At 41.3% G+C, this 24,467-nt stretch overlaps 1 protein-coding gene across 4 annotated transcripts in view; it reads left to right on the top strand.

Annotated features, from left to right (window-relative positions):
• The window catches only part of ACACA (acetyl-CoA carboxylase alpha), a 239,419-nt gene that overhangs the window by 99,537 nt on the left and 115,415 nt on the right, over nucleotides 1–24,467 (top strand). For 3 of the 4 annotated variants that reach the window (XM_047758432.1, XM_047758431.1, XM_047758434.1), the window contains 6 exons: nucleotides 5,710–5,823; nucleotides 7,045–7,158; nucleotides 8,166–8,255; nucleotides 10,313–10,431; nucleotides 21,077–21,100; nucleotides 23,723–23,866. In XM_047758432.1, the coding sequence (XP_047614388.1) occupies nucleotides 5,710–5,823; nucleotides 7,045–7,158; nucleotides 8,166–8,255; nucleotides 10,313–10,431; nucleotides 21,077–21,100; nucleotides 23,723–23,866 (605 nt within the window). The remainder of the gene's footprint in view (nucleotides 1–5,709; nucleotides 5,824–7,044; nucleotides 7,159–8,165; nucleotides 8,256–10,312; nucleotides 10,432–21,076; nucleotides 21,101–23,722; nucleotides 23,867–24,467) is intronic. The other variant, XM_047758433.1, reaches the window with a different exon arrangement.

Raw genomic sequence — 24,467 nt, 5'->3', positions numbered from 1 at the left:
TTCTAATTTGTAAGATATAGGGGCTCGGCTCGCTCCTTTTGCGGAGTGATTGTAAGTAACGCTTGCCTTAAGAATCTCATTATTGGAACACGGAGCCATATTTCCTCTGAGAATTCTGGAGTAGCTTTGAGCCGGGGCTGTTCATTTCTCAAGTAATCACGCTGGTGTGATGGAGAGAGAAAATGGCAGCTGTTCGGAGCTCAGGCCTTCAATTTTCTTCAGAGTCCAGTCACTCAAGTGTGTAATTACACGGGGGGTGCTGCAGAGGCGTTGGGCCCTGTCAGAGAACTGGTTTGAGGCTTTGCTTTCTGCCTTTGCCAGTCAGGACAGGCAGAAGCCAATGGGACCCTGACTTGGCTGCTGTTCTTTTTTCCCCCCACCTTGTCATCCTGATTACTTCTTACCTGCACGGGTAGCACCCAAACTTTCTTTCCAGGGCTGAGCTCTTTGGAGAAAAGAGCTGTTTGTGCATGTTTGGGTTTGGATGAATAGGACAGGGAGCAGGATGGGGAGAGGTGGAGGGGAGGGGGAGGGGGAGAGGGAGGAAGGAGGGCTGGGGGAGGGAGGGGAGGAGGAGGAAGGCTGAAGATGTGAACCAGAAAGATGGATTTGTCCTTTTCTTTATTTTGGCATTTCACATTTATCTTTAAAAAGCAAAAGCAAACTTGGTAAGCATGTGTAGGCTTTTATATCATTAAGTTGCTTTGGAAATATCAGCTATTTTCACGTCATCTTAGAGATTTGGAAATCAAGACGTTAATTGCTATGGCTGAGCTGAGGGCCAGCTAGCAGTGACTTACAGAGCAGGGCTGAAAGCCGAAAACGTGCTCCTTTCTGATTCGCCTTCTTTGGCAACAGTCAGGTCCTTCCCCCACCAACACCTCCCCCACCCCCCTCCAACATCGGCTTGATGGGCGGTAGCTGGTGAAAGCCATTTTCATTGTTTGAAGGACTCTTTCTGTAGATCTTACCGCCCTTTATGGATTATCACCTGGACACGGTAGCGTCTGATTTTCCCCAGCTTGTGTTCTCAGCTGGTTCCCCTTTCTTTGCCTACCTTGGCTCCCCGATTGACGGTTATATGCCCAGCATTCCAATCTCAGCGTTCTAGAAGCAGGCCTGTTGGTGGTGTGCTTTGCTGAGCTAGATGATGATTTCTGGGGCTTTTGAACTTGGAGGGAATCAAGAATATCAGGCTTCTGTGAATCAGTGTTGCAAGAAGGTGGGCTGCCCCGAGGCAGCCTCCCCCACCCCCGCCCCTGTGTTAGCATAACTGGTCTGGTGGTAACTTGCCTCATGGACTCTCTAGCAAATTTCTTCTAATCTTTCACTGTATCCGGAGAGCAGAATATCAAGTAAAAATGCCAGAGTCCTGCCAGGTTTTCTCCATTTGGAGGAACATCGTGCCACGTTGAAAACAAAGTAAGTTTTCTTTTTGAAAGCTCTTATTTCTTTTAATTTTATAGGAAAAAGCTTAGGACATTGTGTTTACTTAGAGATATTTAAGGGACTCTTTAGCCAAATTTTATACCGATAGAAAGTCTCAACATCTGGATGGCAAAGGACATATCCTATGACCACCTTGATTCTGAGTAGCCTTCCCCTCACTCACTTACATCTTATTTCCGGTATGGTCGGCAGGAACGTGATGTATGATCTGTGCTTCCTTAGGAGTAATGCCATATGCCCATGAGCCTCTGCTTTGGTTTAGACAGGGATCATTTAAAATGCTGGTCAGTACCCTTCCTTCCTCCTCTCAACCTAACAGCAAATAATTTTGTCCAACCTTTAAATAAAGGAGGAAAGTCTTTCTCAGTAAACTTAGGTGTACTGAATCAGGGTGATTTCTTGTTAAATCTGTCCCACAACATCCTTGGAATGTCAAAAAGTCTAGCTGTGACTGGAAGACGCTACCAGTTCATTTTTCATATTGGAATTAGTGCCTCACCCAGCGGAACAGCAGTTAATGTCTTGAGAACATTGCCCATTCTTTTCACTATGTATTGCCTTGACATCTTAGGATGCTAAGATCAAGTTGAACTATATTGGGGTCTCCTGGCAGTCAACTGCATAACTTTGGCTATGGTTTTGACACTTAAGCATGCTTGTTATAATTTCTGCAGATCTGAACTCTTCCTTGTGGTTAGCCACCATCCAGGTTAGGAATGAAAACAAGAAGTAACTGTGCTACCAGTCTTAACCATTATTGAGTAATTTTCGAATTGGCCTGCAGATTTATGCATGTAATCCCCAAATCAGGAGGTAGGCTCATTAAGTGAACTTGCCTCTAATCATTGAGGAAACACAGGCTGCCATACAGTCCCATTTAATGTTACTGACACAAAATGTTCACCAGCTGCCTCATTGCCCAGAGGACATCTGTCTCTAGGCTAGAGGGCTATAAACTTCCTTTCGGATGTTTGTATCTTAGGGTGGGTGGTCTGATGAACAGAATTGTCTTGCATGCCTGGTGGTTTCCTTTCAGGACCTGAACACTTTGTCCAGGTGAAGGACTGGAAAGGGTTGCGAAGGTTACTCTACTCATAAATTTCCATTGCACATTTTTTTCTTTTTTTTTTTTTTAATCTTTTTAGGGCTGCACCTGAGGAATATGCAGGATCCCAGGGTAGGGGTTAAATCGGAACTGTAGCTGCCGGCCTACACCACAACCGCAGCAACGCCAGATCTGAGCCTTGGGGTCTGTGACCTTCACCACAGCTCATGGCAATGCCGGATCCTTAACCCAATGAGTGAGGCCAGGGATCAAACCTGCATCCTCATGGATGCTAATCAGATTCGTTTCTGTTGAGCCACGTCGGGAACTCCCCATTGCGCATCTTTTTCTAAGTGCTAATGATGACAATGGAGAAAGTAATATTTGAATGGAAAATTTCCAAGTCAGGATAAATGAATGGAAGTAGTGGTTTGTTCCTACTGTGTGCGATATTTCACATCGCAGAAAGGTCTGGTTTGTATACTTTACCACAGGAGTCCAGGAAGATTGTTGGTGATCGTGAGCAAGTAATTACTTCCTTATTATTTTTTCTAATCTCCATAGTTCACTTTTCTTACAGAACACAAGCATCTCCACCCACTTTCTCACTCCCTCTCATAGTGGAAAGATGATAGGAAAAAAAATTTTTTTTAAGTAGTTGCATGTGTGTGTTTTGGTTAGAATGTGATCTGTAGTTAGGCAAGATGGTAATTCTTTTTTTTTTTTTAGGGCCACAGGTGCATCATATGGAGGCTCCCAGGCTAGAGGTCAAATCAGAGCTACAGCTGCTGGCTAACGCCACAGCCACAGCAACGCCAGATCCAAGCCGCGTCTGCAACCTACAGCACAGCTCATGGCAATACTGGATCCTTAACCCACTGAGCAGGGATCAAGCCCGCATTCATGGATACTAGTTGGGTTTGTTTCTGCTGAGCCACAACAGGAACTCCTGTAATTCCATTTTTATTTATTTATTTTAGTTTAATCTCAAAAGGTAAACCTGGATTTCCTTTCAAGGGAAACAAGTCCATATCACATGTGATATAGGTTGGGTAGGTGACTGGTGTTCTTAGTTTCTCATGTTGGACTTTGTCGTTAATGTTGAGACTTTGATCTGGCTATTTGCGGAGTAGCTGAGTTTTATTACCCAGGACATGTCTTAGGTTTTTGGATCTTTCAGTGGATCATTCTGATGATTGAAGTAAGTGCCTCAGAAAGGAGTATGTTTTCCCTGTTAGGAACATTAGGTAGAGAGGGATATAGGTAGAAAAAGCTTATCTTAGTTTCCCTCCCCGCTGCTATCTATCTATTCTTTCCTTCTCAGTTGTTATGGTCTTGTTGCTGGTGATTTTATATATTCCCTTGAAATTCTCTTTTGCTCATTAGTTCTTAACTCAAGGTGAGACGGAGTTGCATTTTCTTCTTCCTCTTTGCTTTTGTGCCCTGGGATAGGAGGAGCAGGTCCTTCAGCCTGTGACTACATGCTCAATCAAACTCTGGGTTCATACTCACTTTAATAGCAGCCTTTCTTCTTCCCACTCAGATGAGTAGGTGAGTAGGTGCTGTTTTCACCTACTCCCCTTGCACTGAGTAGGTGAAAACAGCACTTGTACCACCTTAACTATAAGTCCCATCATGTGGCTTACGACTCTGGACAGTTGGAAGAGACCTCTGGTTGGCGGATTGGGGGATCTAGAAAGCATTTCCTTTTTTAAAATGTTGGCAAAGCCTTCTTTCCAGCATACTGGTGTTGGGTACTCCAAAACTGTTTACCCTTGAGATGTGGAATGTGGTAGGGATCGTAGGAAAAGTGTTTGGGGAAATGCATATCTGCCCCCAAAGCCAAAAGTCCCACGCTTCTGTTTGCATTGCTGTGATAAAAGGACTGCGAGGAGGATCCCTGGGATGGGGAAGGTTAAAGATGAAATGGAGATTCTTCAAGAAAAAAGGATGATAATCAAGGGAGGGCACAGATTAAAAGGCAGCAACGGGATTCCTTTGGGAATCTGGTTGTCTTTTGTGTCCTATTTGATAGTAGGGGTTGAGAGAATAAAAATCCACTGAAATGTAATGGCAATTATTTCAAACTCCAAGCAGAGGGAACTATACCTAAATGTGTACATTTTAGGTGGGGCGGAATTAAGAACTACTATTACAGGAGCTTAGGCTGTGGTGCAGTGATTTAAGAATCCAACTGCAGCTGCTTGGGTCACTGTGGAGGTGCAGGTCTGATCCCGGGCTCCGCACAGTAGGTTAGAGGATCTGGTGTTGCTATAGCTGCAGCACAGTTTGCAGGTGTGGTTCGGATTCACTCCCTCACCTGGGAACTTGCATATGACACAGGTGCAGCCGTAAAAACAACAACAACAAAAACCCTACTATTACAGATTAAAAAAACCTAATTACTAGGTAACTATAAATTTCAAAAAGGACAGACATTAATAGATGAAAATTACATGGATGATGGCTGAATTTAGGGAATAAACTGATACTGCACTGGAGAAGAAATATTTTTCTCAAAATATGATAGATTTTTTGAAGATAAAGGACCCAATACTGAATTAAACTGGATTGTGTAGTAGGAGCTTGGTTCCTTCTAAGGATTCGCCATGTTTAGATATCAAGGAATGATTCTTGGTACAAGAGAATAAATGATTTGAGGTATACAATTATCAGAATATGAGATGGTGTATTTATTTAGCATGTGTTTATAAATGAATAATTTGTGCTTGTGTTTCTGCTTGGCACCCTCTTGGGATGCTGAACATTTGGTTTGTGGAATGAAAACCACCAATAGTGGTTCCTTCGCCTTATTCCCAAAAGTGGGACAGGGAACAGGAAGGCTTATATTCCCTATATTATTTAAAACGTTCTTAAAACTTTGAGACACCATCTGTTACTTCTTACTCAGAATCCCTTGATGCCTATTAATGGTCTCTGATGATTGCTTCTGCATGCTTATAGTGTTGATTTATAAAGAAATACACTAGGAATTTTTAATCTGAATACCCGAGGGGTTTGGGCTGCTCCTTGGCAGCAACTTCCCCTGGGATCTTCTTTACCACGCTGCTGAGGATAAAGGTAACAGGACATTTGCATCTTATTAATCCAGCTGTGTTTACTTGGTTTTCATTCCCTTTTCCCATTTCAACCTTCTCTCCACCTCGGATCTCTTTAACGTGGAGGTGTGTGTTCTTTCTCACCTTCACACTTAGGATCAGTTGTGTGGCCGGGACCCCACCCTCACCGATGAGCTCCTGAACATCCTCACTGAGCTGACTCAGCTCAGCAAGACCACCAACGCGAAAGTGGCCCTCCGCGCACGCCAGGTGAGGACGCGGCTTGGTTCTCTGGAGAGAGGAGTGGTGTCGATAGACTGGCGGTCCTGCACACAGGGAGCTCTTCCTCCGTCACCTTCCATAGGTCATGCAGTTCTCAGTGTATGTTCCTTTGCCCTCAGAACAAACGTTCTCATGTGGTTATCCGTTTTTTTAAAGAGAAAAGAAAGGATAAAGGATAAACGCCAAATTTCTGTAAAATAAATAGGCGCCCTCTCCTGGTTACAAAATTCGTGTTATTCCCTACCCTTCCTGGTAAACCAGGGCCATGTGGAGGAAAGGAAGCTGAGGGAAGGCAATAGATTTAACATTTCCTACTTCCCAAAGGGGCTTTAGAAGCAGGTGGGAACTTTTAAGCATACAGGGAAAAAAATGAAGTGTGGAAAGCACAAAGATAATGAAATGAATCTTAGGTGCTAGCAATCAGCCCAACCCCAGAGCAGTCCAGTCAGTTTCGCCCTGTGGTCTTCATTTCCATTCCAAAAGGTTTCAGCAGGGAAGCCAAGGCTTGGTGCTCCCTTTGTGCTCCAGCGTCAGGGCACAAGGAAGCAGCATTTGAAGCTGTTCAGTGACCTTCTGCTTTCTCGACAATTGTATCCATGTCACTGAATTGCGCAAAGTTATTGAACCTCTGAGTGTCCTGCTGCGGGTATTCAGGTCCTACCGTGTCCCTGTTTGTGATACCCTCTCTGCCCCTCACATGCGCTGGTGTTCCAACCTGACGCCTCCTCCTTGGTACTGAGGACCTGGGGCCATCCGAGCAGCTTTTCCCCGTCTGTCTTTCTACCTCAGAGTTGCAAAAGGCTAGCTCTGCTGCACCCACCTTCCCTGCAGCTGCTCCCTGCCAGACCCGATTCCCAATTAACAGCTAGTCATGCAGTCCTCAGGACTAGCAGCTTTGCAGTGGTAAATCACATGCACTGATGGAACTTGATTGAAGCTGTTTTCTCTCCTTCCCCCCCTTCCCCGCCCATCTCCCATGGGAAATTGCTCACAACGCAAATCATGGTGAGAGTCAACTGAGATGCGGTATTTGGTGGCATTGGCTTTATGTTACAGGCCCTAGAAGTTGTTTTACTTGGTCTCTGTTTTATCTTTGATGCCTGCACTTACAGATTTATATTTATTGCTTTTGTATCAGAGCTGCCTAATAGGAGCCTAGAATAATCACTCCCTCAGGAACTTATGCCTCTTATTTTGCTCTCGCTCTAGGTTCTTATTGCCTCCCATTTGCCATCATATGAGCTTCGCCATAACCAAGTAGAGTCTATCTTCCTATCGGCTATTGACATGTATGGACATCAGTTTTGCATTGAGAACCTGCAGGTACACAGGACAGCCCTTTACTACCACTCTCCACGCTCGTCCCCTTGATTCCCAAGCTGAGTTTAATTAATTAAGCAATCAATCAATCAATTTTGATTTTCTGTGCAACGAAGTTTCCATACCTTGATTTTCTAAAATGATTTATGCTTATGTATTTTTTTTCATAAAAACACTGTTAGAATTGTGGTTTAGCTTAAAACGCAAATTGGCCTGCCTTGATAGAAGTGTCCTACTGCAGTCTTCCTCTCTTAGACTTTTATCTAGAAGGTGTTTTCGAACGGAATCAAGCAGTAGCTCTGGTTGATTTCTGATACTTGAATCAGACAGACAAAAACTGTCTACAGACAAAACTACTTAAATAATCATCTATTTTCGTTTTAACGCTTACTACTATGCTTTATACAGAGCCAGTTTTATAAAGAAATATTGACTGATTTTACTACCAATTCACAGAACCTTGACTATTATTTTTTAAACAGTATCATTTTGCCAGGAATGACTTTCTATTTTTCTACCTGGAAACAAGGATAATATTATTATATCTAACCAAGGGAATCTTCAGGCTTTCTATCAGATTTCCTCCTGGGGAATCCAGAGAGGGAGGAAGTATGTTTTTGTTTATTTGATTCATTGTTGAAATAGAGGGTTCAAATCTACGGTGGGATATTGAGACAGTATTTTAAGAGTTGAGTACAGATATATGTCAAAAAGGATAATGATAGCCATAAACACTTGATTTGGCATATAATTAATGCCCTGTTAATGCATTATTCTGAGAATTTTACATATATTAACTCTTCTAAAGCTCAACAACAGCCCTATGAGGACAGGTATTATTTTGCCATTTTGTAGCTGAGGAAGCGGAGGCAGAGAAGAAGGTAAGTTGATAAATGACATCTATAAACAAAATTCCTAAGTTTCACTAAATGCTTCAAATGCTAAATACTGTCCATTGGAATTGTTCTCTTTTGAATGTAATGGCTTAAGCTTGCCCTTGTACCTTCCAGAAACTCATCTTGTCTGAAACATCTATTTTCGATGTCCTACCAAACTTCTTCTATCACAGCAACCAGGTGGTGAGGATGGCAGCGCTGGAGGTAGGCTTTCACAGTCACGTGACCTTTTTCTTGGTTTCTGGCTAGGTCCTCCTTTTGTAGGCTTGGCTCTTGTTATCAGCCCTTTTTCTCTGGATTCTTGGTTCTCTAGAGTCATCTTTTCCTCTGAAACAAATGTTGAACTTCGGTCTTGCTTTTTTACTCAAGTGTTAACCACCAGTTTCTGGGCTCCAATCACAGGAAAATAGCTGCCAGCATTTTTCAATAGTCTCTACTTTCCAGCTATTTGAGTTCTTCCATTTCCTAGTGATTAGGAGTCCCTGCAACACGATAAGTGAAAAAATATGTGGCTGATCAGAACAGGACCATTTTGTGATTTAGGCCAAATAAAATGGATTTTAGTCATATTCTGAATAGTCAAATAGTCCTTATAAACTATTTTGGCATGGGATAGAAAATAATAACATTTAATGAACTATGTTGTAGGTGCTTTACTTTATTTTTCCCATTTAATTGTACTTCACAAAGTAGATGAGAGACGCTGAGAGGTTAAGTGACTTAATCGAAACTCGTGTGGGTTAGCGGAAGAGTTTGCATTGGAACCTGGGTCAATCTGCCCAAAGACTTTTCTCTTTACGTTATAGCACACTACCTCATTAAGCCCCAAAATTGCAGGCCCCAAATGCTCCTCTAAAGTTGCCAAGGAGATGTGTTTGGAAGATGAGGAAAAGGAAGGTTGGGGAGGATTTTATGTAATGTGACATCACTACAGTCTTTTGCAAGCTCTTTTGGGTTACTTTTTATTCATATTCTGTGGGTGTACTGCACTGTATCCTACTCAGTAAATGCCAAAATTTGAAAATATTTAAGTGTTCTCCAGTGCTTTCATGCCATTTAACGCAAAGACTCCTTATATACCTCCCATGCTGATAGAATCCCACATTTTTATGTGTGTGGCAAATCAGCTATGAAGTGGGTGAGGTTGGACAGTTTTTCCTGAGATGCAGCCCATTGCTGTTTCTTTAACCTTGAGTCAGGTTAGTAATTTGAGATATTGTATACCGGATTATGCCTTCCTGATTTTGCCTGTGATTTGGGGGATATAAACAATGTAAAATTGATTTGGGGCAGTGGGGAAACAAAACAGAGGTACAAGATAGTAAAAGTTAGATTAGAGGTTCCCATTGTAGCTCAGCAGGTTAAGAATCTGAACTAGTATCCATAGGAGATGTGGGTTGGATCCCTGGCCTTGCTCAGTGGGATAAGGATCTGGCCACAAGCTGTGGTGTAGGTCACAGGTACAGCTTAGATCTGATGTGGCTGTGGCATGGGCCGGCAACTGCAGCTCCGTTTGGACCCCTAGCCTGGGAACTTTATGTGCTGTAGGTGTGGCCCTAAAAAGAAAAAATAAATTAGAGAGAGAGAGAGAGAGACTGTACTTCAGTTGTTTCTGTCTTCTTTTTTTTTTTGTCTTTTTGCTATTTCTTTGGGCCGCTCCCGCGGCATATGGAGGTTCCCAGGCTAGGGGTTGAATCGGAGCTGTAGCCACCGGCCTACGACCTACACCACAGCTCACTGCAACGCCGGATCGTTAACCCACTGAGCAAGGGCAGGGACCGAACCCGCAACCTCATGGTTCCTAGTCGGATTCGTTAACCACTGCGCCACGACGGGAACTCCGTTTCTGTCTTCTATCTTCACTCCTCAGGTGGCCCAGAATCAGCCCCTCTCATTTTTCTCGCTGTTTGCTTTTGTCTTCTGTTGAAATGATGGTGCTTAGTGAGTTAATAGTCATAGTATTCTACATGCTCTCTTTGCTAATGGTCCAGTCTTCTCTGGAGTTTAGGTTAGTGTGAAAGGTTTATAGCACACCTGGAGGTGTCCAGCAGAGAGACCAGCTAGTTTTGTTTCCATTTGTAGTCAGGGGCATGGTTTTAAGACTACATCTTTATTAATTAAAGCCAGGTATCACTTCTGTCACCACAGACCACCACCTTCTGCATCAGATACCTCTTTTCAGGACAGTCTTTTTCCTGGGCTAACTATCTCTTGGTTTCTGTTTTTAAAGTGTATTTAACTGAGGATTACTTTCTAACCAGGTGTATGTGCGAAGGGCTTATATTGCTTATGAACTTAACAGTGTACAACACCGCCAGCTTAAGGACAACACTTGTGTGGTGGAATTCCAGTTCATGCTGCCCACATCTCATCCAAACAGGTGAGTCTGAGCTGGTATGTGCCCCTGGGCCAACCACAGCCCTGTCAGGAGAGTTAAGGGGGCATAATGTGTTCAACCAGTCGATGAGGGGCTTGTAGCTAGAAATGCGGAGCAGACAATGAACACATTTAAAACATGAGAGGAGAGACTTCAGTGTCCGCTTTAAAAAAATTTTTTTTGGTCTTTGACCTAGCGAGATAAAGTGTGGTCTGGCTAAGACAGGAGTTTAGGATTACTCCATTCGTTTTTGCTTATATTCTGTCACTGAAGAACCATGGTTCTTTCCTCTCTTTTTTAAGTTAGAATTTGCTAGCATTTTACTTGCTAGAACTTTGCCAGAAAATCTTTTTTTTTTTTTTAATTTTTTTTTTTAAGCAGTTTAAGTCAACAGAAGATAAAAATATTTTGGTGGAATGCTTTTCTCTTCTGTTTGTTTGCTGTGGGTTAAGGTTATACCTGAGCCAGTTTCATTATCTCCCTAAAAGCAGATCTGTGAGTTTAGCAGTTGAGACTCAGTTTTTAAAAATCATGCTTCAGAAAGCAAACTTAACATTCAGGTAAATTAATTAAGCCATGCTAAGTCGGTTAATTTCTCCTTCCAAAGCCCTTTAAAAAATAAAATGTGTGTATGTAAATTTGCTTCCAATTCCAACAAGGATACCAAAAGTATTGCTGTGGTTTTTCAGGTGAAAATACTTTATTTTGTAATCTCATCTATTTTTAAAGTATTCCGAGGCAGTGAGAACCTAGGAACTTCACCCCCACACATGTGCATCTCCTCCGGTATTTTTATTCTTTTCAGTAATACCACAGGAAATATAAATAACCACAGCCAATCTTAAGCTGCCCCCCTCCCTTCCTTCTTTATGGCCTTTGGTTCTTCACTTTGTATTACAAAGTACTGTGTCTTCGGGGATCCTTGTTATAGACAGCAGAAATGGTTTTGTTCTGAATTGCCACTTCACCCAAAGCAATAGAAACTCTTCCTAGAGACAAAGAAGTGTGTGCTGAGACTTTCGGCCACTGGATGCCACTGTTGATCCAGCAGAGGTCAGCAGACAGTGGCGGCCTCTTCAGAAAAAGTACTTCTCTTCTTTGTCTCAGAAGGACCTTTTCACTCCTCTACCTCGAAAATACCTTATGGCTGGCAGAGAAAAGCATATATCCTTGATTTAGCAAGCATCTCTCGGTACATTTCTGCCCCCCTGGATTTCAGAATCTCATTTTCTAGAAACGAATGGTTGTCCTTCAGCGAGCGGCAAGGTGCTCATGGCACACAGGGGCTCAGCACTCGGGCTTCTTTCTTTTCTCGCATTCCTTGAATCATTGTTGAGAACTACATGCTATACGTACTGCTCTTTGTAATTCTCAGGACAGTCTCCTTTCCTTCCTGCTTTCCACTACCTCTTCCCTCTGGGCAGTGATTTGTAGTCTGGCTCAGAGGTGCTTCTGATTTCCTTCCCTCCTCATTGTTCCCCTTGTCTTTCTGAATTGCTCTCCTTGTCCCACTTTTTTTTATTTGAGGATATGCGTCCAGTTTGGTGAGGGAAAGTCGACTGGAAAATGAGAGAAATGCTTCTTCACTGTTTGTTAAGAAATCGTATTCACCTTTCCACCTCAAGGCTGTGAATCTTGGTTATTCCTGATATGGTTTCAAAACTTGTATACCTGTCCTTCTCAACATCTGAGGTGCACACATATAAAGACCAGTCCTGAATAGAACCATAATCTTTTCATCTTTCTCAATTCTTCTTTGGTTGTGTGTATATGGAATTATAAACCATTGGGTGATTATTATTATCATTATCATTATTATCGGTGTGGATGGAAAGGTGAAGACAGAGCAAATAAAGGAAGAAAGATAAAATAATCTTTGCGAAAACCAAAAAATGTTAAATTTGTTAACATTGTTAAATGTTACGATTGCTTTTTCTTTTCTTTTTTTCCTGGCTGAGCCTGCAGCATCCAGGGATCGAACTGACACCATGGCAGTGACAACACCAGATCCTTGATCACTCTGCCACCAGGGAACTCCTAAAATTGCTTTAATGTTGGAGTTCCTATTGTGGCGCAGTGGAAACGAATCCGACTAGGAACCATGAGATTGAGGGCTCAATCCCTGGCCTTGCTCAGTGGGTAACGGATCCATCATTGCTGTGAGCTGTGGTGTAGGTCGCAGACATGGCTTGGATGTGGCGTTGCTGTGGCTGTGATGTAGGCTGGCAGCTGTAGCTCCGATTAGAACCCCTAACCTGGGAACCTCTATATGCTGCAGGTGCGGCCCTAAAAAAAAAATTGCTTTAATACTTATTCAGATCTAAAGTCCTTTGTTACTTTAGGAGTATAAAATATATTATCAGATTTAATTACAGAATGCTATATTAAATTTTAGTGCAGAGTTTATTTGGTTTTTTATAGATTTGCTACTTGAATTTAGTCTAAGATTTTTTTTTTAACAAATGTTTTTGTTACGGTTTAGAGTTATAACCTTATTCTAACACCAACTGGTGCACTGTACTTCAGTTCTGACACCACCTAGAGTTAGATCAGATGCCATAAGTTAAGGGCTCAGTTCTTCCAAAACTGCCCCTATTTCAGATGTGGCCACAAGTGGGCTTCCCAGGCCACCCACACTTCTGACCAACTAGCTACAAATTTGGAGATTCCCATGACCCCCTCAGGTTCAATCATTCACTCAAATAACTTGCAGAATTCAGAAAAGCACTATGCTTAGATCACAATTTTATTATAAAAGATACAGAGCAGGACCAGTCAAATGAAGAGATACATTCAGTAAGGTCTGAGTGGGTCTTGAACACAGAGTTTTCTTGTCTTTCCCTTTGGAATCAGGGACTTTATCCTCCCAGCTTAGCAATGTGCTCACCCACTAAGAAGTGCCATTGAACTTCAGTGTCCAGAGTTTTTATCAGGGTTTCATTATGGCATGATTGATTGAATCCTAGTCCACATGAGTAAACTCACTCTCCAGCTCCTTTCCCCTCCCCACAGGTCCCACTGACCCTCTTTTGCATGGTTGGTCTTTCTAATGAGTAGCCCCTGTCCTGAGTTATTTCATCTCTTAGCATAAATTCAGGTGTGATCCAAGGGGTCATGAATAATGAAGGCACTTCTTTTCTTGAGAAAGTTTAAGGATTTAAAATCCCTCTCCCAGGAACCAAGGACAAAGATCTGGTTATTGGATCATAGGCCTGCACCCCTTACAAAAGAATTCTAGTGTATCTGGAATTCCCTGGTGGCCTGATGGGTTAAAGATCCAATGTTGTCACTGCCACAGCCTGGGTTCTTTTCCATTCCTATTGTTTTGAACAAGCAGGAAATAAGCATTATTGTTTCTAATTCTATAGAAATAAGTTACAGGAGACTACCAGTTTTCATTCCACTCTGTCCACTAACCTCTAGATTAATGATTTTCAGAATTATCTGCAATGTATTTAAAAATACATATATTGGTTTCCTGACTCACAAGATTCTGATTGATTCTGAACCAGAGTCCAGGGGACCACTTTTTGAAAAAGCTTTTCTGGTAATTCTGATGAACATCTACAGCTGAGAATCATTGCTACTGTCCAGTAGAAGTATAATGCAAGCCACATGTGTGATTTTAAATGTCTTACTGGCTGTATTTAATAAGAAATAGATAAAATTACTTTTAATAACATTTTTAACCCTTTGTATCCAAAATAGCATTTTAATATATGATAAAAACTTATTCATGAAATACTTTCCATTCTTATAGTCTCTGAAATTTGGAGTGCATGCTATACTTACAACATGTCTCAGTACAAGGTAGCCATATTTCCAGCACTTTCTAGCACTGTAGACAGCTCAACTGTAGGCCAAAAATGAATTAGTGCAATCACATCGAGTCCTCTTTGTTTTATGTTAATGGTAGTGCCCCTAGGAGAGATTTTGTTTTTTGCAAATTGTCATGTTACTTATTCTTAATGGTTATAGAAATTGTCCACACCTGATATTGTAGATGCACCACAATATTTTATGCATGCTCTAAAAATTATCCAGTAAGAATGAAGAACAGGCTTGCAAATATATGTGTTTTACTTACCCAATGCAAAACAGAATTTTATATTTTCCCAATTGTGGGTGACCAACCAAAAATTCTTGGGGAAGAAAACACATACACTCTTTAACCAGTTTGTGGTGTTTTTCTTCCCTGGTACATGGTCTTCCCATTCCTAGCCAGACATTCATTCGAAGTAAACTAAACTTGTCCAGCAAGTCTTTAGCATCTTTTGCTTTGATAATAGAGCTTAGAGACTACAGTCTGTTACTGCAGCTTATTTTTGACTAGTGACTTAGCCTCCCCCCCGCCCCCCACCATAGTTTGGGATGAAACATGGCTCTCTGTCTGCAAATTGACAACAGCAGGTTTTTGTTGTTGTTTTTTTTTCCTTAGGAAAATGCGTTAGGTGCCATTTGGATTGAAGACAAGGTCCCATTTGCACGTGTTTTGATTTTTTAGAGAAGTAGGCAAAACACAAGCAGCTGCCATTCTGAGAAGGGAGAAGACACTCTTTTAATTTTTCTTTTGGCATGCTTGGGCCCTTAGCACGTGGTCAACATATTTGGTGCCTTTTTGTTTGGGTTTTTTGTTTAAATTCACTGTGGGACTTTGTATTGCTTGACATTTTAAAAAAGTATTTTTTATTATAGTTGATTTACAATGTTCTATCAATTTCTGCTGTACAACAGAGTGACCCAGCCATATGTATGTGTATGTTCTTTTTCTCATATTATCTTCCATCACGTTCCATCACAAGTGACTGGATATAGTTTCCTGTGCTGTACAGCAGATCTTCATTGCTTATCCACTCCAAATGCAATAGTCTGCATCTACTAACCCCAAATTCCCAGTCCATCCCACGGCTTGACTTTTTTTATACTTAAAATTTTTATTTTTATTTCATTGTGGTAAGAACATTTAGCATGAAATCTACCCTCTTAGCAAATTTTTACATGTATAATATATAATTGTCGAATTTAAGTACAAGACTTTCTTAGCATCTTTCTTGCTAAGTAGGCTTCAGCCAAGCTATGTTATCTTCCTCTTGATCTTCTATGCAAGATTTCCAAATTTTTTCTGGAAACTGTCGTTTCAACTTATTTGGCATCCTCATGTCTTACTCACCAGAGGATCCAGATACTAGATCTTCACTAAGGGAAGCTTAGCTTCTGATGTAGATAATGCCCTTTTCTTTGTAAATTTCCCTCACTTGGATAGTGTCTGCAGAGAATTTCCTGACTTGAGCATAGTAGAAAACATATATAGACTCCTGTATAGCAATCGTGTGTGTGCTTTTTCTCTTATCTTCTTAGCACTTGAAGACTATGTTTTATTGTATGTGAGATTTTTTTGAGGGGAAGGGATTTTTGCTGTCTCTTTTTAAAGGTGACTTGTAGCCAGTTAGCAATGAATTAGCAATGAGAAATGAGTGAGTTTCTTCAGTCATCTCCTTGGTGCAGGAGTAGTCAGGACGGCTGGTCTGTACTAAGAGAACATTTTATTATCCTTCAGACTTTTAGAACTTAATACTTTTGTCTATGATTCCATCAGGCCAGCTCTTTGGTGAGGTCAAGCAGTATTTTACATGGATTAATCCTGGAGCTCAGACTGTTATCATTCAGCATTCCTTTTTCTCTGTTTTCGCCCAGTGAGGCCCAAGGTTTAGAGCCTAAGGGGTGTGTTTGTGTGTGTGTGTGTGTGTGTGTCATTTTTCTCATTCTGAAACCCTAGGTTTGTCACTCACTGGTGCTGGTGATGGAAAACCTTGTTACTCTAAAACATCATCCTGCATATATTTTTGACAATTCATCAAATCCTTTGACATTCATGATTTTACTTAGCTTTGGACATGTTAACTCAAAATCATCTGGAAACAAATAAATTCTTTAGTCAGCCTACATATTTGATCTTCTAAAATATAGCTATATTTATACAAACATACGTAAAGTATGTTATCCCATAGACTCTGTGGCTGTGCTTATGGCTGTGCATATTATGACAGTCTGGGAATATGAAATTTAAAACTCCAAATGATTTTCATAAGTCATACACATGAGTGAACACAGTTCCTTTTAAAAATTTTTAAATCTGTGATTCAAATAAGCATCAAAATGGATGCAGGAGATGGAAGTATACTTTATTGTTTACTTCTGTACATATATAATGGGTGAGGACCTATTGGTGTTTATTTCCACCTGTTTCTTAGATGGAAATCCATGCTTTAGTTGAGTTGCACTGCACTTTCTCTGCTGTTTGCTCCTTGTGCAATCAGCCTTCCATGTTATAATGTTTTAATTCAAGCACTTTCCTTTCCTCCTGTCTCACATCCAAAAGAGGTCAGCTGTGTTCTCTCCTGATGGCACATGTCTTGGTCATGACTGAGTTTAGGCTGCTTGGCACCTTCATTGTTTAGCTGTCAGTGGGTGGCCTCTGGACCTTCTTTTTATGAAGAAGGCTATGAGGAGGTTTAGGAATCCAGAGCCTCCTATACGACTAATCAATAGTCCATTGCCATTCTCCAGAATTTGGATAATCTTTGACACCAAGAGATTAAATCCATCTTCGGCTTGTACTGAGACACTCAAAAGTCATCTACTTGCAGCATGTTTTAGCAAGGGGAAGCGCTTGGTCGTAGTTAGCAGGCCAGAATGAGCTATAAATAAATAAAATCCTACAGTGCTTGCCTCCTTCATTCAGGGTAGTCTGCTGATGAGATGCAAGCATCTGGCAGAGGAGAAGATTCTCAGCAGGTTTAAGTGCTTACCAAAGTGCTTTCCTGTCTCCATGGCTCAGCTTCTGGTCTCTGCTGTGTTATTTTGGTACTCTAGACTTGGGAGTTTGGAGAGTCGAGTTTAAAACTCTCAATATATCATTAGAGTAGCCCAAGGTCCCTTCTTGTCAAGGAAGACTAGCTGATTCCAAGGGGAAAGAAAAGCAGAATCCAGGGCACTTGTAAATCCCTATAGTTTTGTGCTGTGGGTTTGGAGCTAATTATACAGCAGGCAGTAGTAGTGTGCTATAGCTCTGTTGGCATACTTGTTTCAAAAACGAGCAAACAGAGCAAAGAAGGGGCTCTGAAGGGGCTGCAAATGAATGAAGCGATGATTATTTCATTGTGAACGAAAGCTCTGCAGTGGAATCCCGGTGTCTTCACTGCAAGGAGATGTGGTAGGGGAAATGCCAGTCGAAAGACATGGTTCCCGTGTATTTTCCAGCTCTCGATTTGGATTCTCCTGCAGAAACATAGTCACGCAAGGAGACCACCACTGGTCACAGCTAGTCAAATTGCTCTTTCTCCTATGGTACTGCTGTTAGTGACTGCTAGTAGGTTATTCAGCCGACCTCTTCTGATTCTGCTTTGCTGCCTGATTTCAAAGGATTTGCCCTATCCTGGCTCTCAGTCACAGCTTGATGTAACTATTGCTTGTTTGCATGCATTCCCCATCATTTTCATATAGGGTCTTTTTTTTTATTTTCCTTTTTTCAGTTAGAAGGCAAAAGAATCGGGAGCATTTTTATATGATAAAAGATTTATGTAGGGCTAGCTAGAATCAAGCAAAATGAAATTCAGCTGGAAGGGATGGTAAAAGGCTCAGAGAACTTGTTTTTGCCAGAGAAGTCAGTGTTCCTTAAATAAAGAGGGTTCAGCCAGCAGGCAGCAACCCTGACTTTGCATTCATATTGAAGCAGGCTCTCCAGCCATTCCAGGCAGGCAGATCAATAAAATCAGAGGTGACTTAATGCCGAGGCCCTCAGAATTCAAAGGATTTCTCTTGTCCTTCTTTAAATGTAGTCTGTATTGATGTGGAATGCTAGCCTTGGGAGTGAGATGAGAAAAATGCCAGGTTTGGGTTCTGCTTTATGACACCATATTGAGCACTATCCTTGGAAAGCATCCCCTTTGGTTTCTCAGTTCTCACATCTGTAAAATGGAGCTAATCTGCTGGAAGGAAAATGATTCTAATATTTTTTACAACATCGTGAATGAAGATTCATCATAAGTGCTTGGAAGAGCCTAAACAAATACCTCTTCAGTGAATTTATACCCCTTTTATGTATTTGAAAATGCAGTCAATTGCCTTATCAGAGATTGAGCAATTGGGTTATTTTTGCATGATGAGTATGAAGTGAAATGTGGTTGATTTTATTTTATTTTTAGCTATATAAATGGAATATTTGCTTCATATACAATCTCTGCCTTGGTTGTTTATTTTTGTGCAGACCACGGATCTAGGTTTCTAGTGTATCACAGTAGTATGCAGTGTGCCACGTTAGTCATTTTCTCAAATTGATCAAATAGTCCCTGTATAGAGTAACAGAATATATACATGATCATTATGGAGATGGCTAAGTATTTACTAGTAGAGAATTTAACCTTCCTTGTCTGGTCATCTGCCCCACCCTCCCACAGATTCTAATTCTACCAAGAGGATAAGCTTGCCTCTTACGTGACTGATTTGAAGCCAGTCCTTTAAAAACTGGAGATGTTGGGAGTTTTTGTTCTTACCCCATACTGTGTAGATGGTGCAGGATTCCTATAACAAAGCAGCAGGGGGCTCCCTGTGAGAGCTGGAGGATTGCTGATGGAGAAGGGCTGGCTTTTGGTTGGTGCTGTTCTTTTTAGGTCAAGCCCTTTTCTACTGAAACTTGGCCCTCATCCTGTGAAGACTCCCTAAGGGATTAGAGTGTAGCCACAGAAGCAGTGGGACCATTTCATTAGTGTAAGAAATTGGTTAACAGTTGAGAGAGATTATACTGGTTTCCAAATTCCAGAAACCTGGATGGCTCGAGCCTAAGATTGCTTTGATTGTAGGGTTCTTCTCCCTGAACTGAGGTTCATAGTTTGGAGACTGCTCAGGCAGCCCTGTTCTTTAGAATCCATTAGGGAGAGTTCCCTGGTGGTCTAGTGGCTAGGACTTGGCGCTTTTTGTGCTGCAGCCCGGGTTCAGTTCTTGCTCTGGGAGCTGAGACCCCACATCAAGCTGCTGCATGCTGAGGCAAAACACAAACAACGCACTCTTTAGAATCCTTTACATCTTAAAAGGAAGACTTTCCTATATGCTCATTAGCATTTACTGTTAGTTTTCTGCTTCTGCTCAAGAACCTGTGCATACTTTTTGTTTGTGAATGAGGGCCAAGTGCACTGTAAGGATCTCTTATAAAATGAAACCCATTCCCCTGATGCTCAAAGCTTCCAAACAGCAAAGGTGCAGGTTTTTTGTGCTCAGAGGTTGCTCTTGCTGCCTTATGAATTCACTCTGTTATACAGGTTTGATGCAGAGAGCATTGCTACTCACAAATCACACGAGGTATACAGTTTGTGTGCAGTGATATGTCACAGCCCTTTATTTATATGGCCAGCTCAGTCTATTCTGCTCCTTTCACTGCGGTAGAAAGTGCATCATTTTCCTCCCTCTCTCCTCCTTCCCACATATCATCAGCCACCCACTATGTTCTGCCCATTAAGTCTTCTGTGTGCCAGAAAACCCCAACAATGATTAAGTGCTGATAAAAGAATGTTAGAAGGTTAAGATATCAACCAATCAACCCCCTTACAGGACTTCTAAATTGTGGGTGGTAAGTATATCTTTTCCCTTTTAGCATTGAAAATAAGAGGTTTTATTTGGTTTTTTTTTTTTCCAATTGAGGAAATGACTGACGTCAAATTAAAGGGGAAGAAAAACCCCACATTGGTGGCAAAGACCAGAGAGAATGCAGGAGACTTGCTTCGCAGTTTCCACTCTTACCTTAGTCTTTCTTTCACGATTTGGAAACATTCTTTATCAGAAAGTTCTAGGGTTAGCCAAATTTAGGTAAGGTTTTATTTATGGAAGAGCTACAGTCTTTGAACTTACAGCAATTTTAAAAAGCCGTTATTACCCTAAATTCACTTAATTTAAAAAAATTTTTAATTTTTAACAATTTATACCACTCTAGTCATAGAATCATTAATCATCACATTTCCTGCATGATTTTCAGTTCTTTGAAGCTCCTATAGCAGAGAGTACCCTCCTGTCCTACCCCACCCCCACCTCAGCCCAGTCTGTTGAGGGCGAAAGAGAATTCAAAAGGCAACTAGGAACCCATATTCCTGCTGCTTTTCTTTAGAGGAAAGTTTGTACGTTCATCACACGTCTTGGAAAAGCAGTTAAGGTGAGAAGGGCTGTAGAGTCAACTTCTCTGATCCTCCTTATTGCATTTTCAGTAAAATAGGAACCAGTAAGAAGATTCTCTAAGAATCTGTCAAGACTTATATTTCATGTCGAAGCATAAGATAATATACCATATCATATAGCTTGTTAATTTTCATGAGCCTGTGTTTTATCCTTACTCTGCATTATTTTTTTGTAGTAGAGCTATAAAAAAAAAAATCCATGGTAAATGCATTTTTTCATCCACAGCTGCTGTGGGGAGGTAGGTCAGGAGGCATGCCTCTTTGGAGGCACCCGGGGGTTGGAGGGTAATGAGCACTTAATTATGTCTGCTGAATGCCAGAGCTGCCAAACGGGGGCTCCTCACGACTGGTCTGTATCTGCTCTGACAATTCTTTTATTATGGCTCTCACTAACCTATCAGTAACTAACTGTGGTTGTTTAATTACAGAGGGAACATCCCCACGCTAAACAGGTACCGTACATTTAGTTGTTGTTGTTGTTGTTTTTTCCAATTAAAACCACCTTTTTTTTTCTGTAACTTAGTGAAATCAGAGAAAAAATAACTACACCTGACAAGATATTATGTTATCTTCTGTTAGGGAGTCCTGAGCTCCCCTTTGGACATTCTCAATTTTTCTTTCCGTTTGGAAAACATGTCTTCAGCTTTTCTTCGGCTGTTCAAAAAAAGCAATTGAAAAGCCTCATATGGAATAGCTCCCATCCAGCTGTATATGATCAGGGAATCATCTGCCTGATTTTCAGCTTTGCTGTAAACGTCTTCTTTTCCTAAGTTCTCTGTCTCATTTGGAGCTTGCCGAGGAGAAACTCCTATGGTTACTCCGACGCTGGCAAATTGTTGATAATTTTTTTCAATTTGTAGTTACTCTAATTTGCTTCTTCGGTTAGAGGAATGCAAATGCAGAAATAGCTGATCTCATGTTTTATCAGTTTCTTAGCTGTTTTATAAAGTGTTGAAGAGGTATGATGAATGATTTTGCAAGTCATTTTATTTCAGACTTTTAGTAAGATTAACATTGGAAAAGTGTATGTGAAGTTTTGATGTGTGAAGATATTTCCAGACCAATGTAACACAAGTGATACTGTAGTATTTTGAGTTTCTTCTGCTCCTGAGCCAAGCAAGGCAACACAATGCAAGTTTGAGAGGATAGCTGCTCTGATTGGATTCCACAAAATGCTAAAGCCGTGACAAGTTGGTGCTGACCTCTTTGTAGATGACATTGAAATATTTATAGACTTATGTTTATTTTGTCCTACTCCCTTTAAATATTAAATAATCACAACTGGTTCTAGCTTTTAGAATCTAGTTTGGATGGGGAGAGCAAAGGGAGTGCTTTTGTTTGGTCCTCTCCTCTGCTCTTGGAGAGTGGGCTTGCTTCCTTCCTGCCTGCCTTTAACTGTCCTGGCTCAAGAGCATTAGCAGTTGGGAGGGGAGGCGGGTACTGAAATGTGGATATTTCCCATGGGGTTCAGTTGAGTGAAAAAGATTTCTAACCCCATGTTTGCCACAAACATAGCCTGTTAGCTTATTCAGAGGGAGTTCCCTTGAAGAGTTACCTGGCTTACTTTTCCTGTCTACTGCCAGGCAGATAGAAAAGATACAATGCCTCACAAACTTGCTCCTTTACTAAATATACTTGGTGATCCTGGAAAAAAGGATGATAGTGTTTCTGAGTTCATAGAACTCTGAATCCCAGTTTCTAGTGAGCACCATGTGTAGGACTTGCTTGACGTGTGTTTCGTTTGTCTGTTTCATTCATGGTATCAATGGTTTCCTCTCCCACTCTGCCTTCCTAGTCCCTGGTCCTATCAGCAGATTAAGTACTTTTTCATAGTCGTCATTCACCAAAGGAATGAAAACCTGAAGTGTCCGTCTCTACAAGCTGTGTGAGCGGCACTCCCATTCTGTAAAAAATTCCACTGCCTTTTATCATGACTATTGGCAGTAATTGAGTACAGTGTGTATCCAGATCTCTTCGCCCCCTGAAACGCTGCCGGTGGCGCACTTCAAGGAGAGTTTTGAGCAGCTCCCCAAACGTCAGGTGCCACTGTCTTGCTCCAGATCAGTATGTCAGTACCGTGTCCGGCAAGTCCTGGTGGCATCCTTTAGCCTGGTCCTGCCTGACAGGCTGTCCGGATTGACTGGCCGTTCACAGACACGTCACCGTAGTATTTATCAGTCCATACGGCTGAGGTGCGTCAAGGAATATCCAGATTCATTAGGTTGAACAAATCAGTTCTCTTTGAGCATCTCCATTTACACCTGTGTGTCACGCTTACACATATACCTTGAGATCCATGCTCTGCCCTCTTGTATCTTGCTAGGATTAATTAAGAGTTTTTAATGAAGATATGTTTACTTTGATATAGAAGTATTTAAATATAAAAAAGGAAATTTTGCAAAACTGTCTCTCTTTCAAAAAGGGAGAAGCTTTAATCCTTATAACTACTCTCCCCATCAGCCCATTAAAGGAAAAAGCAAATACTACAGTAAAGTTCCTTTTATAGACTGACTTGTTTCTTTATGATGAATCATGTTTTTTTTAATAATGATTTACTAAACCATTCCCATGAGTTGTTGTACATGCATATCTCTATCTGTGAATACTCAATCTATACTTAATGTATTACAATTCCTAGAGAAAAAAAGTGCCTTGAGTGTTGCCTAGTTACAACTCAGCTTGGCTTGCTTACATCCTTTTAAAAGAGGGAAGGTTTTAGGGAAGGGGAAGATGCAGGATGGTTTTTAACCCCTATGTGCTTGTCATTCATTAGACATGTCATGATGTCATGTATTAAAAACCGCCATGTTTTTCCTGACAGTCCTTAGATTTTTATTTGGCGTAATTTGGGGGATGGTAAAAAAATACTATTTGTGTGGAGGGGAAATTCAAATGCAGGGGTTACTGTGAATCTCGCAAGAAAGCCTTATCCATAGTGGGTTAAAAAAAAACACCAAATCTGCTCTGCACCCTGACCCTACTCAGTTTCCTCCCAACTCCTTCTCCCTATTATTACTCTCCAGTCCTTGCTCCTACCCTCCTTGTCTAATGCACTTGATTGAATTACCATTTAGAATGTCCTTCTCCTCCAACCTCAACCACTATGGCATGACTCATGTAGCCAGTGTCAGTGACGTACTGTTGGACAACTCATTCACTCCACCGTGTCAGCGGATGGGCGGAATGGTCTCTTTCCGGACTTTTGAAGATTTTGTCAGGTGAGGCACCGTGGAGCTGCATCTCTGCAAGGGGAGGCTTGGGCATCTCAGATTTCTGCCAAATGAATAGAGGTCCCCAGATTAGCCATGAGGCAGCTAAGGAGATGCAGCCCTGGCTGTATATGCCCTTGGAGAGGTCTCTGTCCTGGCCTTTCCACCTCTTGTGCACACTCGACAAGCCTCCACTTGTTATATGAGCCTGGTCAGAAAAAAAAGAAACAAACAAAAACCATCTTTTCCTTAGTAGCTAACAGAAGAAGCTGTCTGCTCTGTGATGAGTGAAATGTCAGGAGAAATTAAACACAACACTAGAGTGAGCCCCACCAGAGACGATACATCTTTTGATTAAATGCATTCAGCATCTCTCTGTTGATGTATACTGATGCATTACCCTAGGGGGAGGGGTAATTACATTGGTCTGTCACCGCTCTCATCCCAGGCTCTTTCTGTGACTTTAAGACCGATGATGACAGCAGTGCTCATATCTTACATACAGAAACAAAACAAAACAAAACAAAAAAGCTTCAGATCATTCTTCTTTAAAAAGAAAAAATATATATGGTTTATTAAAGTTTAAACAATCCATCCTCCTAATTTCTGC

Source organism: Phacochoerus africanus, chromosome 14 (genome assembly GCF_016906955.1).
Source record: "Phacochoerus africanus isolate WHEZ1 chromosome 14, ROS_Pafr_v1, whole genome shotgun sequence".
In the NCBI taxonomy this organism is placed as follows: domain Eukaryota; kingdom Metazoa; phylum Chordata; class Mammalia; order Artiodactyla; family Suidae; genus Phacochoerus; species Phacochoerus africanus.
Note: the sequence above shows the minus strand (reverse complement) of the source record. Positions and strands in the feature narration are given on the sequence as shown.